The sequence below is a fragment of the Camelus ferus genome, chromosome 12, assembly GCF_009834535.1.
Source record: "Camelus ferus isolate YT-003-E chromosome 12, BCGSAC_Cfer_1.0, whole genome shotgun sequence".
Lineage (NCBI taxonomy): Eukaryota > Metazoa > Chordata > Mammalia > Artiodactyla > Camelidae > Camelus > Camelus ferus.
The window spans coordinates 59,582,008-59,606,317 of NC_045707.1; the positions used below are offsets into that span (position 1 = coordinate 59,582,008).

The 24,310-nt window shown below is 35.8% G+C and overlaps 1 protein-coding gene across 1 annotated transcript in view; it reads right to left on the reverse strand.

Moving 5' to 3' along the window:
• NAV3 (neuron navigator 3) overlaps positions 1-24,310 on the reverse strand; it is a 311,096-nt gene that overhangs the window by 184,835 nt on the left and 101,951 nt on the right. Inside the window, 2 exon segments of the mRNA XM_006179097.2 lie at positions 21,139-21,319; positions 23,783-23,855. Of these exon segments, the coding sequence (XP_006179159.2) occupies positions 21,139-21,319; positions 23,783-23,855 (254 nt within the window).

Genomic DNA, 24,310 nt, shown 5'->3' on the forward strand with positions numbered 1-24,310 from the left:
ATTGAGATTACATGGAGTTATGTTTCAAAAACAAAATGCACAACTTGTGATGACAATTTCTGGGCATCTTGAATTACAATTCTTGATGATTTTAAAAATCAAAACCTTTGTCAAAAACACACCCAAAAGCATTATTTAAACCAAGTTGTGAGGAGCAATGGGTAATTTATAAACAAAATGAAGTTGTGTTTTAATTTAAACTGGTTTCTAAATTTCCTAATGGTTCTGACATTAGTGTGCTGACCCAGCAGACCTGGAACATGTTCACGGGCCCTGTGATGGCCACGGATTGACGTCTGAGTGGAGAATCACTTTTCTGGTGAATTGTGAGGCTATGTGAACCCAGCTGCTGTGCACGCGCAGTTTCCAAGGCCTCCAAGGAAACAGGAACAGCACGGAGGTGTTGGGATCGGGGTGGAAGGGACATGGGGAGCCCTGCTGAGGCAGACCCAGGTGTTTTGCTGCCCAGCACAGGGTATTTCATCAAGGGAAGGATTCCTTAAGAAGGTGACATGTTTCCTAAGTTAACTCTTCCTCCATGGAGTCAGTCTGGTGGGCAATACAGGTCCTGGCTAGAGAGGGATAAATTCTCATATCTAGACAGCTTTGCAGAGCACTTGTTTTTCACACTGGATATGCGGTATATTCTTACTTGTGTACAGTGCATTGTCTCCTAACTGCACGAGGCTCTGAGACAACTGGCCACAGGTGGCCAAACTACATCAGCAACCATCACATCAGAGAACAACTGTAAACATAAAAACCAAAATGTTTCAAAGAAATGAGATACTAATTCAAAATTTAAATTTAAAATCACCCAATGTAGAAAAAAAATCTGTGAACTTCCCAGTCTACTTTTTCAGCCCAAGAATAAGAGAACTACGCAAAGGTTCACCACTAAGTCTTTTACTCTGTACCCTTCAAATTGAACACAAATATCAGCAGAAGAGATGCCAAACAGTGTACATGTGGGACTGAAGCCACCCCACTGAGTTTTCTTCCACAATTTTAAAGACGTATCATAATTTCTAGTATAGAAATGGAAAAACAAAAATAAAATCTACAGAGGTTAATCAACTTGGTTAAAATCAATTTGGTTTTGTGGCCCACATGGATTTTCTAATTGATAATGAGCAAATATTCTACTTCTTGCCTATATTTTTGTACTAAACCCTCCTACTTTCATGCTTTGAAACCCAGCTTCTGCCCTGCAATCCTCTTAATTGTGAAACTGTTATTTGAAGCACACAAGAGTTTTATAAAATTCTCACCATATTCTAATATCTTTGTATTTGGTCATGTTGTTCCTTCTGCCTTCCTCAGTCTCTATCGTTTGTAACAAACACTAACAAACTCACTTGATTTGCCCACTATCATTCTTGTCCATCTTCTCTTTTCTTCACCAGACCCTCTTCCCTTACCCATCTCCTAAAGACATGTTTTTTTCATATGCCATCTTTCCTCAAACACTTGTATGCATTCTTTCATTTGATTCTTACCTAAATTTTCAAGTAAAATCTACTAGAAACTAGAGTTAATGTCTGCATCATACTCCCAGTCATCAATATCAACTGAACAAAAGACTTATCCATTTCCATGACCTTCAAAATCAATTACCTCATGAAACGCACCATTTTTCTTTTTTCATCCCCTCTGAGTTCTAATCAGATCCTTTCTTTCATGTTTTAATTTCTGTTCACAGGATCATCATTTTCTTTAGGCTTTGGGGCTTGAAACCTCAACAGTCAACTCTTCCCTTTTCCTTCCTTTTAATTATTGTGGATGTGCAATCAATACCCTGCCATGCTGATTCAATGTCTACAAATTTATTCGCATCTGTGTTCTCCTTCAATTTTCACATGTATCACACTACCTCAAGCCCAACACTTTCCACAATGCCTCCCACTTCCTTTATTTTTCTTAATTTTTCACCTGACTCTGGCTCCCCATGTAGGAGAAATGCATTTTTTCACACAGTGCTTGTAATACCATTTCCCTAGCTTCAGATTTACAAACAGACTCTAACAAAGCAGGTAAGTAGGTTCAGCTAATGCAACTTATTAGTGAAATAGACACAAGGGACATGTAGACACAGCTCTGAGGCAGGTGGGAGCAGATAAATGGAGTGAGAACACCAATAAACTAAGGATTTGCAGACATCTGGTTGGAAGATTTTGTATTATTTTCCTGAAATGTCATATGAAATTCCCTCAAGCTAATGGGTGGCAAAAAGTATCAGAAACAAAAGTAAAAAAAATAAACATTTTGAGACTCACTGTGGGTTCTACTAAAGGAAGTATCTGCTCATCTATCTAATAAAATAAAGTATCAAGGGAATGCTTTTTATTTCCCCTAACATGAAAGGGAAGAGGAGATTAGAGACAGTCAGTAAAAAAAAAAAAAAAAAAAAAAAAAAAAGGATGAAACTCATCTGGTGTTCAATACACAGAAGGATCCAAACTGTCAGAACTATCTAATTCAGCTTCAGTGCAAATCCCCATGTGGAACTGTAATATCCATTTATTATAAGGAAAGAAAGCTTCTCTAAATAAACAGATCCTGAATTGTGATGACTTATTTTTATTAGCCACCAAAGCCCCAAAGTGTTGTCCACAGACCAATAAAATTGGCATCACCTGGCCCTTGTTAGAAATGCTGAATCTTAGGTCTCATCCCAAATTTACTGAATCAGAATCTGCATTTTAACAGGATTCCTATGCAAAATAAAATTGTAGAAGCTGTGCTCTATAGAATATCCACAAATGTTTAATCTTGGAAGAAAAAACACATTTTTCCAAAGTCAAAGAGTGCAATCTATACATTTCAAATTATGCCTCATTTTCTGTCCTTCTGCTGCTTTAGATACTGTTGACACCCTCCTTCTTGTAGAAATCCTCACCTCACTTAGCTTTCTCAATGCAACGCTCTCTCTCGAACTGCTCTTCCTCCTTCTCAGATACAGGTCCACTCACTATCCCTATCTCCTACATTTTGTACCATGGCCATGGATATTTTCAAAAGCATAATCCTAGGCATCAGATAATCTATTCCTCTATTCTTTTTATATCAAATCTTCATTCTATACTTCAATCTCGATTCTAAACTCAGAGGATCTTTAGTAAATATCTCGATGTCTCCTAGATCAATCAGCTACATTTCTCCCAGATATCCCCAAAATGTTCAAGCCTTAACTCATTCTTCTTCTTTCAATCATCCCCTCTCTCAATAACTCTCCCAGACTTCAGACAATACTATATAGCTACAAGTAATCAAGACAGCATGGTATTGGTACAAAAACAGACATATGGACTGATGAAACAGAATAGAGAGCCCAGAAATGAACCCACAAACTTTTGGTCAACTAATCTTCGACAAAGGAGGCAAGAATATACAATGGAATAAAGACAGTCTCTTCAGCAAATGGTGTTGGGAAAGCTGGACAACAGAATGTAAATCAATGAAGCTAGAACACTCCCTTACACCATACACAAAAATCAACTCAAAATGGATCAAAGACTTAAACATAACACAAGATACAATAAACCTCCTAGAAGAAAATAAAGGCAAAACATTATCTCACGTACATCTCAAAAATGTTCTCCTAGGGCAGTCTATCCAAGCAATAGAAATAAAAGCAAGAATAAAGAAATGGGACCTAATTAAACTTACAAGCTTCTGCACAGTAAAGGAAACCATAAATAAAACAAAATGACAACCTACAGAATGGGAGAAAATTTTTGCAAAAGATGAAACCGACAAAGGCTTGATCTCCAGAATATATAAGCAGCTCATATGACTTAATAAGAAAAAAACAAACAACCCAATCCAAAAATGGGCAGAAGACCTAAATAAGCAATTCTCCAAGGAAGACATACAAATTATCAATAGGCACATGAAAAAATGCTCAGCATCACTAATTACCAGAGAAATGCAAATCAAAACTACACCAGTCAGAATGGCCATCATTCAAAAGTCCACAAATGGTAAATGCTGGAGAGGCTGTGGAGAAAAGGGAACACTCCAACACTGCTGGTGGGAATGCAGTTTGGTGCAGCCACTGTGGAAAACAGTATGGTGATTCCTCGAAAGACTAGGTACAGATTTACCATAAGACTCAGGAATTCTGCTCCGGGGCATATATCCAGAAGGGACCCCACTTTAAAATGACACCTGCACCCCAATGCTCATATCAGCACTATTTACAATAGCCAAGACATGGAAACAGCCTAAATGTCCATCAACAGATGACTGGATAAAGAAGATGTGGTATATTTATACAATGGAATACTATTCAGCCATAAAAATGACAACATAATGCCATTTGCAGCAACATGGATGTCCCTGGAGAATCTCATTTCAAGTGCAGCCAGAAAGAGAAAGAAAAATGCCATATGAGATTGCTCATATGTGAAATTAACAAAACAAAACAAAACAAAGAAAAAACCACAACATAAATACAAAACAGAAACAGACTCAGACATAGAATACAAACTTGTGGTTGCCAAGGGGGAGAGGGGTGGGAAGGGATAGACTGGGAGTTCAAAATTTGTACATACTGACAGACATATGTAGAATAGGTAAACAAGATTATACTGTAAAGCACAGGGAAATATATACAAGATCTTGTGGTAGCTCACAGTGAAAAAAGTGTGACAATGAAAATATGTATGTGCACGTATAACTGAAAAATTGTGCTCTACACTGGAACTTGACACAACATTGTAAAATGACTATAACAATAAAAAATGTTTAAAAAAAATCATCCCCTCTCTTTGACTTTGCTATTTAAACATCGTGTCACCAACATTTTCTTCCCTTTAAACAAAAAGTTGTCTTGAGGATGACCCACTCCTCTTTTACTTCTGTGTCATTTCTCTGAAGGACTCTAACAATGCCTCTCCACTAGTCTCTTTGTTATCAGTCCATTTTTACTTTCAGTCAAATCTCATCACTCTTCTCCCGGTCAACAGAATGAACTTTCCCCAGAAAGAATGGATATCAATCTCTTTCTTTGAAATGGCTGTTGACTCGCCATTGTCTGCAGGATAAAGTCCAAGCTCTGTGATCTGGCACACAGAGGGCTTCTGGGTGTCGTCTCAGACTCTCTACAGCTTCATTTCCTACACACGTCCTCCACCCCATGTTCTGCACTGCCACCACACCTCTGCCCGTTGCCTGGGACCTTTATTCCCATAGGTCCACAGCTTTTCTAATGGTTTCCTTCATCTGAAACACCATTGCTTCTCTTCCCCCTGCACTGTGAAATCTTACTTCTATTTCAAAATCCTGCTTAAATGTCACCTCCTTGTTGAGGCATTCCCCAAGCCTTCCAGAGTGAGTTTTGTCCCAGGTCTTTATTCCTGTCTAAGCATTAGGTTCATATGGGAATTTATCAGGGTAAATGCCTTTCTCCTCAACAGACCGCATTGTTTGCCAGGACAGGAATTACAGTACATTGGTTTTTGCATTCTCAGGTCCTGTCACGGGGTTCAACACAAAATAACTGTCTGCTATTTACTGGGTACTATTACTTACATAACAAGGGTATGTTAATTACCATCTTTTAACCAAGGGAAGTTGTTTGAAGAATGGAATCATCAGAAGTATACTAAAGGAGGGAACAAAATGACACATCTTCATTGTGTCCTTATTAAGTGACAGACAGTTTATGTTTATTTTCTCATTTATTCCTCACAATGGGCCTGCAGAGGTAATACTCTATTGCTGACTGAAAAATATGAAATTGAAGGCTTTAAACATTCAATCATTTGTACAAGTTACACATCTTATAAATAACAGTACCGAAACTTGAACTTTCATCTGTTGGATTCTATAAGCTGTACTGGGTTCTTGTAAACCATATCATTTTCTTGCAAATTACAACTTGCAGTATTCTAATGCTTCTTTTGTGATTAATTCATTATCTTTTGGATTTGTGAATATACATTATAATTATATATTATAATAACATTATAATAACTTTTTATTGCCTTCAGAGTATCGTCTCTTCTAGTCTCAAATAAGTTTACTTTGAACAGATACTCTTCAGCACTCAGAGAATATGAAATAATTTCATTCAATAGGTCACTTTATGGAGAAATCTGAAATAGGCAGTGAAACAAATTTTAAATAGTAAGATACTTTTAGTAACCAAGCAGCTCTCCTCAAAAATCTTCAAAGTAAACATTACCTTTTAAATGTTTAAGCCACATTTTAGGAAGAGCTGGCAAAGACGGCACATTATTTATAAGTTGCCACTCTGCTCATTGCACACATGACTGACTAATCAAGCAAACACACTTTTCTGCTGAGCCCTGTGGCAGCCTCAGAACCTCGGCCAGGATTCCAGCAACGCTTATTAATCAAAAGACTTAGAATGAAAATAAAAACTTGCTTGCATCTCTTCCTTATGCTCTCATTCAATGCATTGTTAAGAAGATTTTAAGTGGTTCAGGGTCGGATTCTTATAGAAGGTTCTGCTTCTTCTGCAGTTATCCTAGCAGTGAACCTCCATGCAGAAGTAAAAATTGCATAATCTTGTCCCTTAGCTTTCATCTTGAAACATCACGTTGGACCCGGATATAAAGGACATGTGTATCGTTAAAAATCACCAAAACTTAGTATCCAAGCCTCACACTTCTATCATTCTTTATCTCCATTGGCTACTATCAGGCAAAAATCTCAGTCGAGACAGTTAATATTTCAATTGTCTTAACTGGTGTTTAATTCCTATGATAATGAAAATATTCTTTCAACGTCTACTATTGGCCCAGGTAAGAACCTGGAAAGCCACAGCGACTTGCTAAGAGACTGAACCTTTGTTCCGATGGCAGCGGAAAATATCAAGAGGTTTAAATTGCAAAATAAATGGGAAATTCTCAGGTTAATGACACCCTTTTCCTGAGACATGTAAACGAGGAATTAGAGGATGAAGGAAGTTGGGATATTTAGCAAGCCTGGAACCAGGAGACCATGTAGGAACTCACTGCTCTAATTCAGGAAAGATCTGATGAGGGCCTGAATGGAGGCAGAGGCACAGGAAATAAGAGTACATGATTAATGAGAGAAGTTATAATTATGGACATTGGAATTAAAGGGAAAAATCCAAGATGGCTCCTGGACCTCTGGCTTGAGCTGTACAGGATGGTTACATAAGAGTAGAGATGCAGAAAAAAGAGATGTAACAGCCCTGGTACAGTTTACAAGGAGAAAAAAAATCAACACTCTACTTATAAGTGATGTCACTAGTCACAAGGTGAATGAAGTAACAGGAAACACTAGGACGATGGTTACTCACAGGTGAGTAATCCCCCTTCACAGTAGAGATAAAGATCACTTAATGATCTTATTATAACAGTTCTCTTCTAAAATGTACAGTACTTTTGGATGTTGAATAAATGAATAAATAAGACATTGACGTCACACTCCTAAGGATTTTAAAGTGGCAAAGAGACATAGATATTGAGAAATTTGATTTAGTTTTGGGTTCCAGTTATTCTAATAAGCATATATTCCCTTGATGTAGTCAACCAATTAAAAACCCATTACAAAGGCTTCTATTGGCCACCAACATGTTTTGGCATTGTGCTAGAAAGATTTAATTTGGGCAAATTAGGTTTAAACATGAAGGGATGACCATTTCACTGTGAGAAGTATAACCCTTAAAACCACGTCTGCTAATACAAAACCCTTCCTGAGAAGTATAATTAGATATTTAATGGAAACTGAACTGACTTCAAGCTTGGAAGGAGTAACACAAAAATATTAGGCAAGTGTGCAAAAAGTGCACTTCATTCCATTATTTATTTTCTGTGAATTATTAAACTGAAATCTAACACACTTCTACTTTCACTTTCTCCTTGACCAAATCGTGGCAGCTTCCTGAACGTGAAATGGCATTTTCACGTTTCATGTTTCACTTGAATGGGTTCTTGCACTCTGCTAGCTGAGTCAGCATCCTTTATTGAATCACCTGTTTAAATGTCTAGGTCTTCTATTAGGTGACGAACAATTTGAAAGGTTAAAGCATCATCATATTATGCTGCACGTCTAGTATAACTCTTCGTACATAGTGGAGGCTGAATCTTTCTTTGTTGAAAGGTCACATCTGATCTTTCAAATCATCAATGAAAAGGAACACTGTGCTCCAAGGTAATATATGAAAGATCATTAGAACAATACTGGTTTTCATTAAGTTGTATGGTGTTCATCAACTATGCCCAGCTGAAGAGTGACTGGTTCATTAAAACATAAAAATAAGGCACGAAACAGTAACTTTTTAAATGATTGTACTTAATATAGATATAATTGAATGAACTGTTTTTCAGAGCAATTTTTCATATTACGTAGGTTTTATAGCTCCTCATCTATATTACAATTATTTTGCAGAAATTGTTTTAGAATCAACCATGTTTCCTCCCTCCAGTCTTGGAATCACACAAATATGAGTGGAGATCCCTACAAATAATCCTTCAACAGCCAGACATTTAGTTCTCCCAATTCCCAAAGAAAGAGAAAAAAATGCTTAATCATAACATCACATTTGTTCCATAAACACTATTTCCAAGGAACCAAGGAGGGATACAAAGAAACAAATTACAGAATATGAGATAAGAAATTTCTCGGGCATAAGTTTTAGTGGAAAATTTTTACCTCCCAATTTTACTTTTATAAGATGGTATCATGTTAAGAAGGCAGGACTTATCTCCTTTCAAAGTAAAGTGGCTTGAGAGAAAACTAGGAATAAATTGCCCAAGATGTATTATAATTAAATACATTGGAAGGAAGTCTTAACTAAGGATTTTCGCACTAAATAACAAACATTGAAGACAGTAAAGCACATTGACTAACATTCTTAAGACTGAGATAGACGGAAATATATTTATTTATATATTCTATGATAGCTAAGGATAGAAATAAAATTATATCTTCACAACTAAGATTTAAAGAAAAAAATTCCCTAAACCAAATTCTTCCTTTAGTATACATCGTTTCCCTTCTGTAGGATCCTTAGGCAATGTTATAAAATGATAACTGCCAAGCTACTAGCTCTAAAAAAGAAGAGTGTCCAGCCACTTCTGCAAAATATCTTGTGTACTTCAAAATCATATACATTCCTTCAAAAATATTTAAGACATTTTGTAACAACTATACTTATATCAGGGTATGTGAGAAAAATATTTTGTCCCTATCCTTCAATTTTGCAGAGACTTCACTAAAAACAGTTATTGCCAAATCCATAAATGAGTCAGAAACTCAGTCTTCACCCACATGTGTTTCTTCTTAGTAGCTGGGTGGCTGAAATATCACCCTGATTACATGTGAGACAGGTTACTGTGATAACTTATCCCATTAGTGAAATGTGGTATGTAAATATATTGTAACCTCAGTCTTATCTTAAATTTCAACTGACAGTTAATGAGGCCACCTCCATGGTCTGCTTTTGTGGGCTCTCAAAACAGTAACTGAGGAGGGAGATGCCTGGGTAAGATATTACTGCATCAAAGTCTCTTAGGAATGCAGGACTTCAAGATAAAGGAGAACTCAGGAAACCAGGCTTGTATTTCTCCCCCAGTGTTACCGTAAATTAGATCTTCCACCCTGCTTTTACTTACATGTAGGTCAAACACTATGCTGTGTGGTGGAGCTTTTCCATTTATGACTTTCATTTTGGGTTCAAATTACACTGCAATGCATCCAGTGCTTCATTCCAGAAGTTTGTTTTAATGAAACCACCTTAAAAAAAATTGGACCCAGAATACTGGTAGACAAAACTATTTTCTAAACTGAAAATTTCAACACACTTTGGACAAGACTACCCTGATTAGTGAAGAATCTGGGTCATTTAATACTTCTGAAGATGTAAAAAGTATTGTAGAAAACACAGACTATGTTAACAAGCTATTTCTTCATACACATGTTCATGAAAATGACCTTTCATTACTATACTTACACAATCATCATATAAATGAATGTCTAGAAGATCAATGAGAAAGTCTATTTTAGACAGTTCCTTATAATTGGGTTACTCTCAATTTACTGCAAAGCAAATGTAACCATCAAGACTAACTCAGCTGCAAAAACGTGCAAGTCCCCCAAATCCAGTTCTATGCTCACCCTGTCATTTCCTGCTGATTTGGTTTTCCATGCAGATCTGACAACAGGAAAATATTCAAGTCATATTGACATGATAATTAGGGTTTTCATAACAGTTGCATTTTCTATTGTAAGTCAACAACTTGAATCTTTGTGAAAGAGTTTTTAGTGGAAAACAGTAATATATAATAATTTCATATGGTATCAAATTGCAGATATAATCAAGCTTACATTATCAGCGCTCTGTTTGACAAGAGAGTGCCCCATAAATACTAAAAATAATATAGAACCAAATAATTTCTAGTGCTTCGGAGACAATGTTCATAAAATATATAAACAAGGTATCAAAATGTCCTCAAGTAAAATGTTACAGCAATAAATCACGAATCAGTTACTCTGAGTCACTGCTCTCTGATACATGAGTCACGTATTTGGTACTTAAAAGACCAAATTATGAAACATTGGCTCACCATTGCTTTTACCTAGACATTTATGTCAGAGAGCACGAGTCTCACATTCTGTCAACTAAGAATCAGTCTAATACTTCAAAATAAATATTATATTCTCACAACTCCCTTCCAAAGATAGAGTATAATTACAATGTTGTCAGTTTCTGTCTGGAGAAATTAAGCTCAGTTAATTGATTCTTATTTTGTTAAAGAAAAAATAAAGTTATCAGAATGAAGAATGATTCTGCAATGAATGTGATGCCATTAGCATGTTGATAAAGGAATAACTAAGGCTTAAATTCACAACATCAAAGGATAATCTGATAGAGAAAAGCGACCATCAATGAACAGGCAACTTCAACAGATTTTGGAAAACTGGAAGTATATGGAGCTATTGCTCTGCACATAGCAAGGGAAGCCTCATACTGCTATACACAGGAAGAGGGGATCCCACCTACAAGACTAAGGGAATTAGGAAACTGCAGATAAAATGAAGGGGATACAAAAAGAGGGAAATTAATCAAATCTCCATGTCAATTACTACTGATGACCACTCTATGGCCAGTCATAAACAAATCAATTAATTAGCCATCCAAACAGACAAGAAGCAATTTTAACAATAATAACTGAATAATTGCAGAGAAATGATTCTGGCAGAGGGGTCCCTCAGTTTACCTGGACTGATATTCCTCTAAAGCAGCATTAAATGAGCTCAGGCTCTTTTTTTTTTTTTCAATTGAAGTGTAGTTTATATAGAATATTATATAAGTTTCAGGTGTACAACATAGTGATTCATATCTTTAAAGGTTATTTTCCATTTATAGTTATTATAAAATATTGACTACACTCCCTGTGTTGTACAACATATCCTTGTAGCTTATTTATTTTATACATGGTAGCTCAGACCTCTTACTCCCCTACCCTTATCTTTCTGCTTCCTTCTCTCCTCTCTCCACTGGTAACCACTAGTTTGTCCACTACATCTGTGAGTCTGTTTCTTTTTTTGTTGCTGTTGTTATATTCACTAGTTTGTTTTATTTTTTAGATTCCATGTATAAATGGTATTACACAGTATTTGCCTTTCTCTGCCTGACTTATTTCACTTAGCATAATGCCCTCCAAGTCCATCCATGTTGCTACAAATGGCAAAATTTCATTCTTTTTTATGGGTAAGTAGTATTTTATCTTCTTTATCCACTCATCTGTTGATGGACACTTAGGTTGTTTCCATATTGTGGCAATTATTTTAAAAATGCTTCTATGAACACTGGGGTGCATGTATCATTTTGAATTAGTATTCTTGTTTTTTTCAGATATATACCCAAGAGTGGAATTGCTGGGTCATACAGTAGTGCTATTTTTAGTTTTTGGGAAACCTCCACAATGTTTTCCATAGTGGTGGCACTAATTTACATTCCCACCAACAGTGGACAATACAAGGGCTCCCTTTCTCTACTTCCTCACTTACATTTGTTATTTGTGGTCTTTTAGATGATAGTCTGGCCTGTTATCTATCACTTATGCTTACATGCAAACAAATACCAACTTTCAATAGGCATTCAAGGAAGGGTTTATATAAGAAAGAATCAGAGCATGTCTTGATCCATGTTTATAATAGCCATTATATAAGTACTGCACTGGTTTTTAAAACTTTTGGACTCGATCTATACTAAGACACATGGAAGAATCATGTGTACACAATAGAATGTAAATTGTATGAATTTTACTTTAAAAAAAATCAAAGTGCAAATGACAGAGGTTGGGAATTGTTAGTGGGTGGGGGAGAACTGAACAGAAGGGCTAATGTTCATGTTTTACAAAAGAGAATGCCGAAAGATATTCCACAGTTGATGGAAAAAGAACTAGAGATGTTATTTCATTATTTATTTAAAGTTACAAAGATAACCAATGAAAGAACTAAAATGAGTGGGATTTAACTATGTTAGTATCACTCCTATAAAGACCTGTATTCACTATTGATCTGTGTCTACTATCTCTGATTCCTTCCTCCTGTTTTCCATTGAACAGATTCCAATCAAGGTATCACAGCAACTACTCTACTGGAAAAGCTCTCATCGAAGTCTCCAGGGCAGAACCCATGGGCTGTATCTCGGGACTCATTCTGCTTATGCACAACATTTGATGCAGCTGAGGCCCTACAGGTAGGTAGGTAATGGTTAGAAACACAAACCCTGTAGCCAGATCACCTAAATTCAACTTATAGATTAGTCACCATAAAAGTTTATGCAATTTAACTGGCCTTTCCATTTTCAGTTTCTCTACCTGAAAAGTAGGGTTAGTAATAGTACATAGGTCCCAGGGTGGTTGTGTGGGTTGAAAGAATGAATATGTGAATAAAAAACACAGTCGGGACTCCACGTGAATTATTACTACTGATCCCTCCCTACTCATTGCAACACTTCCTTCACTTGCCTTCTAAGAAAACAGGTTCTGGTTTCCTTCCTACTTCACAGGCTGTCTCTTTTTAATCTTCTCTACCAGGTCTTAATATCACCTGGATCTCTAAATATTGGTGGACTCATGACCCCAGTACTCAGCCCTCTTCTCTTCATCTATACACAGATTTTGATGATACTATCATATATAGTCTTACAGTTTTTATAATTTCTATATGCTTATATCACCAGAATCTTTGTCTATAGTCTACGCCTGTCCCTTAAACTGCAGTCTTGCATTTCCACTTGCCTCCTTAATTTCTCCACTTAGATACACTTAGTAGACATTTCAAAATTGAAATGTCATAAGTGAGTATCTGATCTTCTCCATACCAAACCTGCTTTCCCACATTTGTTTCCATTTCAGTAGATGGAAACACCATCTTCCCAAAAAAGTCTTCTGTCTGTTTTCCAATCCCACTGCAAATCTGTCAGCTAATTCTACTGACACTGCCTTCAAAATATATTTGAAATTGATTCTCCTCTCTCCACTTTCACTATGGTGGCCCAAGCTTTTCTACATGACTCCTTGCTTGTACCTTTTTCTCACCACCATCTATTCTCAACAGAGAAGGTAGAGAGACCTTTTGATTTTTATACCTGTTTATTTTTCTCCTATGGTATTTTGTAGTTTCCAGTCTTTCCTGGAATAAAATCCAAAGCCCTTACAATGGTAACAGAGTCATACTAGCGTCCACCTGCTCTTTCTCTGAAATATTTTCTACTCTTTTTCTACCTCCTTCCCTCTGATCTCACCCTTGAAATTCCCTCCCTTGAAATAAACCAGACTCCTAACTTAAGGTCTTCACCACTGTCATTCTGTAACCTGAAACTACTACAGGATAACCACACGGCTAGGTCTATCACCTCTTTGCACAAAATCATCTCAGTGAGAACTTCCTCAAAGGCCTGTTGAAGTTTGTAGAACTATAGCTCCTACACATCTTATTTCCCATTTTCTGATTTATGCTTCTTTACCAACAGCTGGCCCAACTACTGGTCTATATTTAATTTTTTAACTGTTTTGTCTATCACTAGAATGTAAGCTTGAAAAGGCCAAGGATTCTTTCATCGCTTTTGCCCTCTGCTATATCTCCAATGTTCAGAAGAGTGCGTGGGACAAACTAAGTGCTTAATTACACCTGTGTAGTATATTAATGGGGGCTGGGGGAGGGCATAAACCAAAAGGTAATGACCAAATTAATGAATAAAAGTTAGTGGTGGTGGAGAGGGTATAGGTCAAGTGGTAGAGTGCATGCTTAGTATGCACAAGGTCCTGGGGTCAATCCCCAGTACTTCCTCTAAATATAAATGAATAAATAAATAAACAAACCTTAATACCTCCCCCTCAAAAAAAGGAATTAAAAAAAAAGTTAGTGGTAGTAGCAATTCATTAAGCTATATGGGAATAACTATTAAAGAAAATACCTAAAATCATTAATGGGGTTACTTCTGTGTAGTTAGACCAGGCTTGGGAAGGTCTGAGCATTGGGCTGTTCTTTTTAAATAATGAAGATACTGCTTTGAATTACTTTTATGTATTTAATAAGAGTTAGAAGCACAATGGAGAGACTTGAGCATGGAAGAAATAGTGATGCAGGTGACTTGAGGTTTCTGATGTAGGTCAATACATTTTATTGTACATGTGGTATGACCTTAAAGTGGGAGGAAGGAAGATGTAAGTGGCTGGTTTGAGTGTTTATTTTATGCTAAGTATTGTGCTAAGGAGGCATTTGAAACATAAATTATTTCATGGGATCTTCTCAACACCCTTTTGAGAAAGTTACCACCATTCCAATATTCCAATATTAGAGGTAAGAACACTGGTACCTGAGCAGGTCAAAATCACTTGCCTAATGCCACACTACTGGGCATTGGTACCCAGAAATGAAACCCATGTCTGCCTGACTAAAATAACCAAAACTGTATAGATGCTGCTTCATCTCTAACAACATAACTATGAGTGGATGTTTAAAAGAGTGGAATAAAAGCATAGAACATAAGCAAAGTGTGTGAGAGTGAGTGAGTGAGTGTGTGTGTGTGTGTGTGTGTGTGTGTGTGTGTACATACAATATTACACCCTCTCTTGGTTTCCTAAATCAGTCATGTAAAGAATAATTTTTTTCCCTTCAATTATTTCTCTCTAGGAATAAACAAATCCTGCTATGAAAAAGAAGATTCATAAATGTCCTTTGTTTCATTTCCTTTAAAGTTTAATCGATTCACTGTCTTTTTTGAAGACCACACTATAGGCCACAACACAGAGCTGAGTTAAGCAACTAATTGAAGCCAGGTTCATGTGGGCTTAAATCACCAGAGTCTTCCTGTCATCTTAAATTAAACTTCCTTATATACTTTTCAAGATTTATAACTCCAGGCTGAAAAGCTGTAAACTGTCCCAGTTTCAGAACAAATCTCCCAGAAGGAAATGATGTTTCCTGGAAAAGAGGAAGGCAAGTGTCCTCTGTGGGAAGGGGGTTCCAAGAGCAATGTGTGTGGCAGGGGTCACGGGAACCTTGGGAAGGGGCTGCAAAGGGAATAGGCAAGTCACTCAAAGAACACGTGCCCAGAGATTCTGCAGTCTGACTTATGAGTCCTATAGGAAGGAGCAAGTTCATCTAAACAGCAAGTAGACACATTCTTGACTTTCTCCTACAAAATGAAAAGCAGAGGGTAAATGATCCTCTGCGGAGATCATAATTTCCCAAGTTCCCAAAATAGCTCTTATTTTAGTTAAAAAGACTTATTAGCACTGTCTTCAACACTCACCTACCTATGTAATTTGTTACCTACTCTTTCACAGTCATATTTTTCTTTTTTTTCCTGATTTAATTCTCTATAATATAAAAATAAAATATTGGTACATGTGGTGAAATAATCACTCTTTCGGGGTTGGTACAATTCACCAACTATTTAATAACAGGAAGAGAAATCATTTAATAATGTAGACAACAATTAAGCTAAGAGGCCCATATTTTAGGGAAAATCACCTCCCTTTTTTAAGCTTTTAGCAAATAAAAAACAGTATCTTTTATGTGTATTATTAACCTAACACCTAATGTATAATCAGACCAGAACATAAGAAAAATAAATTTTCCCTTTATAATTTTCTTTCACTATAATGTTTTTCTAGATTGTCTCGGGGAAATTAGACATTCATAAGATGAACTCTGCTCATTGTTCGCTGGACTCATGTGCCAGGCACTGAGTATGGTTTTGGTGAAACGGAACTTTCTGTTACCTTTCATGTCAACTAGAACTCTGTCAAAGCACAACATATGAAAGAGTATGGTCAGCAGAAATATCCTGAACTCCTATGACATACTAACTGGTGGAAGTAAGTTTCCCGAGTTTGAAAATCATAGGACTACAGGTGGATTATTCAAGTCAAATGAGAAAAGAGATCAGCAGTCAAGGAAGAAGGCTGCCCTCACATATCATCAACTAAACTTATACCAACCACGTCATCCCAGGATAAATTCAGAACACGTGTCTTTCAACAGTATTTTAACATCAGTTTACACTGATAAGTATGATTATATTAATATTATTTATTAACAAAACAAATTAGTGATTCGGACAGTTTAAAGACAATACGTTTGTGTCAGATTAGTCATGGTCATATTTTTTACCAGCCTGTAATTACATTTTTTAAACTTTGTACTAGCTGCAAATTAGAGGCATCATTTCTTCATACCAGATCAGATAACTTACTTGGTTGTCTAAACAAACATGACAGAGAAGAAAGCAGTTATAAAAATATATTACTTTAAGCTATCAGTGATATTTCATAGCCCAAGCACTTCACTCACGTTACCTACTTACTTTCTGTGGAGCCAAAATACTAATGACCTTGGTAATTAGTTTTCTTATCTCACAGTACAGAAGTTGCATGCTAGGGAAGGAGTGGTACTGTGTAGCGGTAGTAACACTGATAGCAGTGAATGAATGAATGACAGCCAGAAAATAAAGGGAACATAATATTTCTAACAAACAGATTAAAGACTGAACAGGGCTTTAGTTAGGGATCCATTAGGATGGAAGTTAATAATAGTTCCATGCACCTGGATAATGTCTGATGGTCCCACGACATACCATTCTGAAACTAACTCTAGTTCAATATCATGACCACCCAAACATCAAGAACATATTTATCTTTACTATTCTAGTTTTGTAAATATATACAATTTTCGTTTTAAATGACTTACAATTGAACTGCAAATGTTAGAAAGTCTTTCTACTTAAAATGAGAAGAAGCTATAATGCAGATTCACTCATTCTGACCTTAACTCATTTCAGAAATAATTACTGAGAACCTACTATGCCTTAAGGTTCTGTGCTAATCCCTTGAAATTCAAAAAGGGATTAAAATGTTAAAAAAAAACAACAAAAACAAAACTGCTGTCCTCACTGCGCTTCCATTTGGAGCGGGTGACAATAATAAACAGTGAATGTAGTAAATAAGTAAATTGCACGTTAGAGACTGATTGGAGCTACAGAAAAGAAGGAAAAGTTCAGTAACAATAGTGGGGAGTGGAGACGGACAGCCTGCAGTGTTGAAAGAGTAGTCAAGGAAAGCATCAGTGTGAAGGCTACACTGGAGCAGCTGACTTGAAGGAGGTGAAAGTTTAGCCAAGGGGTTGTCAGAGCAAGAGCACTCCACGCAAAGGAATCAGCTACAGCACATTTCCTTAGATGGGGAGCAAGCCCAGACTATTTGACACCATTGCAGGTCTTTGTGCAAAAGAATGACCTGTGCAAGTATGTTCAAAGTGTTCTGTACGTACTGATCCATTGAATCCTCAAAGCAATCATATGAGATCCGTGCCGTTTTTAATCCCCTTTTAGCAAATGAGAACCCGAAGCACAGAGAGGTTAGGTAAGTTGCCTGAGACCACACAGGTAAGAAGTGGTGAAAATGGAATCTAAGGGCAGCTAGTCTGATTCTAGAGGTGTGCTCTTAACAACTAGATCTTCAATATTCACACAAGACATGCACACACATGCACACAGGACACACAGGGGCTGGCATGCTCACATATACGTGCGCACATCCACACACCCACAAACACACACCACACACTCAAGACTGGAGAAAGAGCTGGGAGGCCAGGAGAATTTGTTACCCATACTCTATTTCTCTTGCTCCACATTTAATTTTTTCTCCTGTGTATTTTACTTGTCAACCTTTAGATCAAAATGTCTGCCTGAATGAAAGGTGTTCAAACTGATTGAAAACATTTGGGGTTATTCTCAAAAAAGGAAAACCAAAATAGCAATTCTTAATGACTAAAATAAATATTGTGGAAATATAGGCAGGTATGCGAACTTATTTTAAATAAACAAAGAGAACAAACCAAAGCCCTGTCATGAAACAATGCATACTATGATTTTTTTTTTTTTTTAGGTCTACAGAGAGAAATACAAGGACATCTTCTGGTTAAATACCTAATATAATAGAGCAACCGGTCATTTACGCTATTTACTTGGGAAAAGCTTTGTAATCAATAGAAAGACTTCATAAATCATGATTTATGACTCACACCTCAAGCAAATGAAGATAAATGTGTCATCGGGATTTTTTTCTATCTTAATTATCTTGGTTCTATTGTATAGACATGTATTCCTTTTCCATCTATACTATCAATATGGGCTTTTGAAAAATGTTTAGATATATTGTTATATTTATGTTCACATAAATTATAATTCATAGACTATTTAACTATATCAAATCTATACACACGGAAATAACTATCACTGTCTGAAATACAATATTCTCCAAAACATATAATAAATTCTGTAAAAATGAAGACTTTGAGCTCCTACTTAACAGGGTCCTAAGCACTACATTTAGTACAGTAAGTATTCTGCACTTATTAAATTATCAATCCAAAAAATAATTAAATCCAATTTATCAAAACAAATATTTAAAGAATCTGTCTCAGAATTAAAGGACACTGGTAAAAATAATGCTTTTCATAACCCTTCACTGAGAAAAATTAGATAGCTCTCCCCAAGATGGTGTAAAATGACCATGCCTATTAAATATAGCTCAATATTTTAAAATATAATACCATTTCATAATGTCCATGCATATCCAACAAGAATAGAAAAATATCTCCCCGAAAGGGTCATAACCACTGAGAAATTATGGGCAAGAAATTCAACATGGTAGATACAGAAACAGAGTGAAGTAAAGCAATGACAAATGAGATCTCATTTCAATTCCAGAGTCAACATCCTTTGTACAATACCACTTTATTTCCAGTATTTTTCCAGCTACTATTCCTGCTTCTTGCTCATTCAAATGGCTTAAACCAAACTCTAGGAAATATAATTTTTGGCAGTTCTCAAAATCTAGATCTTTTTCTACTAACCATCCCCCCCCTCAAAATTAATAATAAAAAATTTAAAAGATCTTTCCTTTTTATCTGCTTCTCTATTCTCACAGAAATCCAAAGAACTTACACCATAGAGAATGCTGTCTTTCACTTAGATTCCTGCACAATTTCACTTGGCATCACAAGAAGTCAGACAAGCTTAAAGCACAGAAGCACATCTGCTTTACTGAGTAATAAGAAATATCCCTTATCACTCCATGGCATTTGTAGACATTCCATATTTTTTGGCAAAACTATAATTTTTCCTTGTTGATTTAATAATTCACTAATGAGTAAAATTTGCCAAAGGAAATAGTGTCTACATGGCTGTACAGAGACAGAAATGTTGCTTAATATGATGTGAGGCTGACGGATGAAAGAGATGGGGATTTCTGAATTGTTGAATATTTGACAAGAAGTGGGAAGTGGTTTATGAATGTATTTTGGAATTCTGTTTTAACTTTTTGAGTCAATACTAATCACCAAAAACAAACTCAAGGTAAACGGCATTACTAGATTTTAGGCTTGGCTTCTGAGATGGAAAAAGTTAAATATTTACAAATGTTTGATAGGTGTGTATATTTTAGAAGATGACAAAGAGTGTTTTCCTATTGGGCATTCTACCTCCTGAAGAAAAACAATCCTAGCTATTTATGCAATAGAGCTGATCTGACATCCCAATCATTGATGAGAAACAGAGGGGCAATTTGCATGAAACCCACTCATTTCATTCTGTGATCATTTCTCGATGTGTCAGCTTGGCTGGGCTTACTAAATTCCACTCATTCCATCAAACACCAATGTGGGTGTGCCTGTCAAAGTATTTGGTGGATGTGGTTAAAGTCCATGCAGTTGACTTTAAGTAAGGGACATGATCCTAGCTTATCACTAGGATGGTAGGCCTGATTCACTTCTTGAATGGTCTTAAGAGCAGGACGGTGGCCTCCTTGAGAGAAGAAATTCCACCTGTTTATAGCAGTTTCAGCTCATGCTGACAGTCTCAGCTTGTCCTTTCTGCTGGACTGCCCTTACGATTTCAGATTTGCCTAGTCAGTTTCCATGATCATGTGAACCAATTCTTTACAAAAAATCTGTTAACAGTATTTCAGACTGGTTCTGCTTCTCTGGTTGATTCATGACTGATACAATTCCAAATTGGGAAAAAGCAGTCATGGAAGAGTAAAGGAAGTTGTTATGGTTTGTTAGCACCCTACCCCGTTGTGTCTATGTGTACCCATAGACTCAAGTCAGACAGACATAACGTGTGTATATACGTACCCACACACATACACACATGCGTACACACACACACATGCACTCACATCAAAAACAGTATGTTCCCAAACACTCAAACCCTTATGTTTAACAGATCTGAAATTTTTGACAGATTTAATGATTTAACTGATCAAATGCATCAACAAAATAAAACTACACAACTGGAGACTGGGACTCAACAGGCACATTTTAAAGAATAATTGGTGACTGTCCCACACTACTTACAGGAAAGACATTCCGCACACTTTGATACAAACCACAATCACCTTCAGAAAACAAACACAAATATTTCACCCAAAAAGTGATAAATGTTGGTCATTCAAGCAAAAGAAAAGTGGTTTAATGTCTATAACATCAATCGACTAATCCCATCACACTGATACAACCACATCATTAGGTTTCCCAAACTCACAGCAATTTATTCAAAACAGGTTGTATCTCAATAAATTAATTTTGAACACCTCCCCTGCTTCCCTTCCTTACCTGGACTGCATATCTTGGGTTTTGGCCTGACTGGCTTCTGCCTGAGGGGAGGCGTGAGAGATGCCCTGCTGAAGTTCCACCAAGGACTGGTAATACTGCTGTTGATGGTGTTGTTGCTGCTTGTAGCGAGACAAACTGAAAAACAGCCCTAGAATGGCTTTTAAGTTTCCATTTCTTATTTCTGTATCAAGTGGAAAATATAAAAACAGTATCATATAAGATGATTTTTTTTAACAAATAAAATTCTAGAAGCAATTCTCTTAGGCTAAATCTATAAAAACAGAAATACAACTTGATTTTCTTGGTCACAGATTCAAGCAAGCCTGATTTTCTGAATTGTGCTAACATTTCTAAGTAGCTTGGAAATTTCAGAGAGAGTATGAAGGCCTGGAGGGGGTAGAGAACAAAGCTTACTCAAGTGATGCTCTTTGCTGACCTTGAACTACAATTTTTCCAGAGTTAGCTTCTTCCTGGAAATGGATGGGCTCTCTGTCTTGTGCTAATTGTTTGATTTAGCACTCTGCTTCCCTGACAAATACACACAGCTGTCACCAACATAGTGGTGCCTGGGAGCTGGAGAAAGAAACCACTTCAATCCCGGTTGCTGTGCATTATAAATACTGATGGAGCTATGGGTGCACCTCAAAATAGCAGCTGAATTTATAACTGTTAGAATGACTTCTAAAACACCAATGTATTTTGAAAAAATATATGTATATATCACCCCAAAAGCAGGCAACATCATAGATACCCATTTTGAATACTCCAGCTCTTTTATTTTTAATTCATGTTACATATTAACAAATAATAAAGATGAGCTTACTTATAACTGTAGATAACGTAATTGAATAAATGTCAGTGGAATTCCTAGCTCTCACACATAAACTCCCTTGTAAGTTTTTCTAATATTGAATAAAATGTCCAGTGCACAAAGTAGGCTACAACATGAGCCTAGCTTTTTTTCCTGAAGTTATAATTTTTACATCAGAAAAAGAGATGGAAGTACAGCTTGAAATAAGGCTACACAAACTGTCATCATATTTTAAACAAAACTTGCTGTTGGCGATAAAATACGTCCTCCTGTGAGGTTAAGGTTTTATGTCTCCCTTTTGGAATTTAGAAACATTAATAAACTGTTCAGACGTCCTGCCCTCTTATGGTTTATAATGTCACACACACTATACACTGGAATTATTCATATAAAATGAGGCTGAGTTATTATAACTTCCTCACAGCTGCCATAACATGTAAGAGTTGGCTTGAGTAATATGAAGCTACAGTCAGAAAGCATTAATTTTCTCCTATATACTTGAATGATCTTATTAAATTTTTTAAATTTATTGTTTTATTACTATGTATGTCTAATTAATTTAGAAAATCATTTTGAGCAACTGTATATTTTACTAGACAAATAAAAATAGGTTTATGTTAATAAAATACATCATAAGAGAAAAAGAGACATAAAACAAACAAAGAGTAACATTTCTCACCTACTTTTAGCCACTTAGAAAGCAGAGTATTATCCTGGAGGATTTTATTATATTTTATTCCAAGTAACAGAACTATCAGTTAGGTTTGAATTAAGCTTTTTGGCCTTTAAATATGTAATTTAACATTAAGCATCATGGCATATACATATAAAGGATAAAATACATTTAAAATAACAGGAAATTTTAGTAGAAAAAAATTAAGAAAAGTACATAATTCTTGCGTATGTCCATAATATTTCGGAAGCCACCTAATTCTTCTTTTTCCAACGGCAGCAAAAGTTTAAAGACTTAGAATTGTCTACTATTTCTATTATCTGTGGGTAAAAAGGCTTTTCAGAACAAACTGATTTTAGTAGAAACATTAACCAACATAATCATCAGAAGTGTTTAACAATATCTCATAGAATTTTATATATATATGTAATTAATATTCTAATTAAAGTAGTTATTGTTAATACAGGTCTCAAAGGACTTGTTATTTCATAACTTTAGCAATTCTTTTTGTGAATACTACTACGTGAAAATTTTCCAAAGTTTTCCTAAAAATATATGTGCAAGGAAAAGAGATTCAGAAAAAAGAATGACAGATATGGTTGTCTTTTCCACTTTGCTATATTTCAACGTTAGTGATGATCATTTAAACCTTTAAGGATTTTAAGGCCATTGCATAAAATGCTATTAATAAAGTTAGTGCTAATTACTTAAGAACTCATAATGACTTACTTAAAATGACCAAATACTTAGACTAGGACTACCAACTTGACTGTATCATAGAATTGTTATTGATAAAATAATATTTGAGCATTAATTACACTATTTTTCCTGTATTTATGTTCCTGTATTATCCAGCATCATCTCCCCATCCATCTACTCAAGACTCTAAAAATACTTCCTACTGTTAATAACATATTTTTTTTAATCTGCCCCACTGACATATATTCAGTAATGTAAAGAAAAATTTTGGCAAAATATGGACCATATCTACATAATTAAAGCATACAATAATAACCACTACATCTATGATTCTATTATTCTGAAAGCTTTACTGATATCCTTTATTATATCTTAGAGCCATGTACTCCAACTTTACATTTCTGGCATTAATAAAAAGTCTTTTACAAGTGCCATTTGTGACAATTAACGCTTTTTCTTACCTTCAGCAGATAGACCTTGAACATTTACTCCTCTGGCTGCTAGAAAGCTAAGGCAGACATCAACATTTTCAATCTGCAACATGAAAAGCAGTGAAAAAAGTAACTTAGAAGATTATCTTTAAATAAATAAATGAGCTAGAATGAAGCCAGGGAGAAAGATAAAGAAAGAATGAATACTTTACATTCATTTCATACTAGAGATCTTTAACCAGAGTTTAACTAGAATTATTTTGGCTAATTGCAGAATGAATATAAAGACTGCATTGTCCAGTTTGGTTCTTACAAACAATTCATAAAGGCCTGATCAAGAACGGCATTCTTACAGTTAGCAACCCACCTACTTAACATAAAACTAGATTTTGTGCTTCACAAATAACTCTCAACTAAAGCAACGACACAGGAGGAGATTCTAGCTTGTGTGAGTCATAGAATGTAAGGATGTAGGTAATTGAGATTCAGCTAGTAATATTTGGTAAGTATGCCAGAAGATAAGCAAGATGGACAAAGAGTTGATACACATGAAAGAAA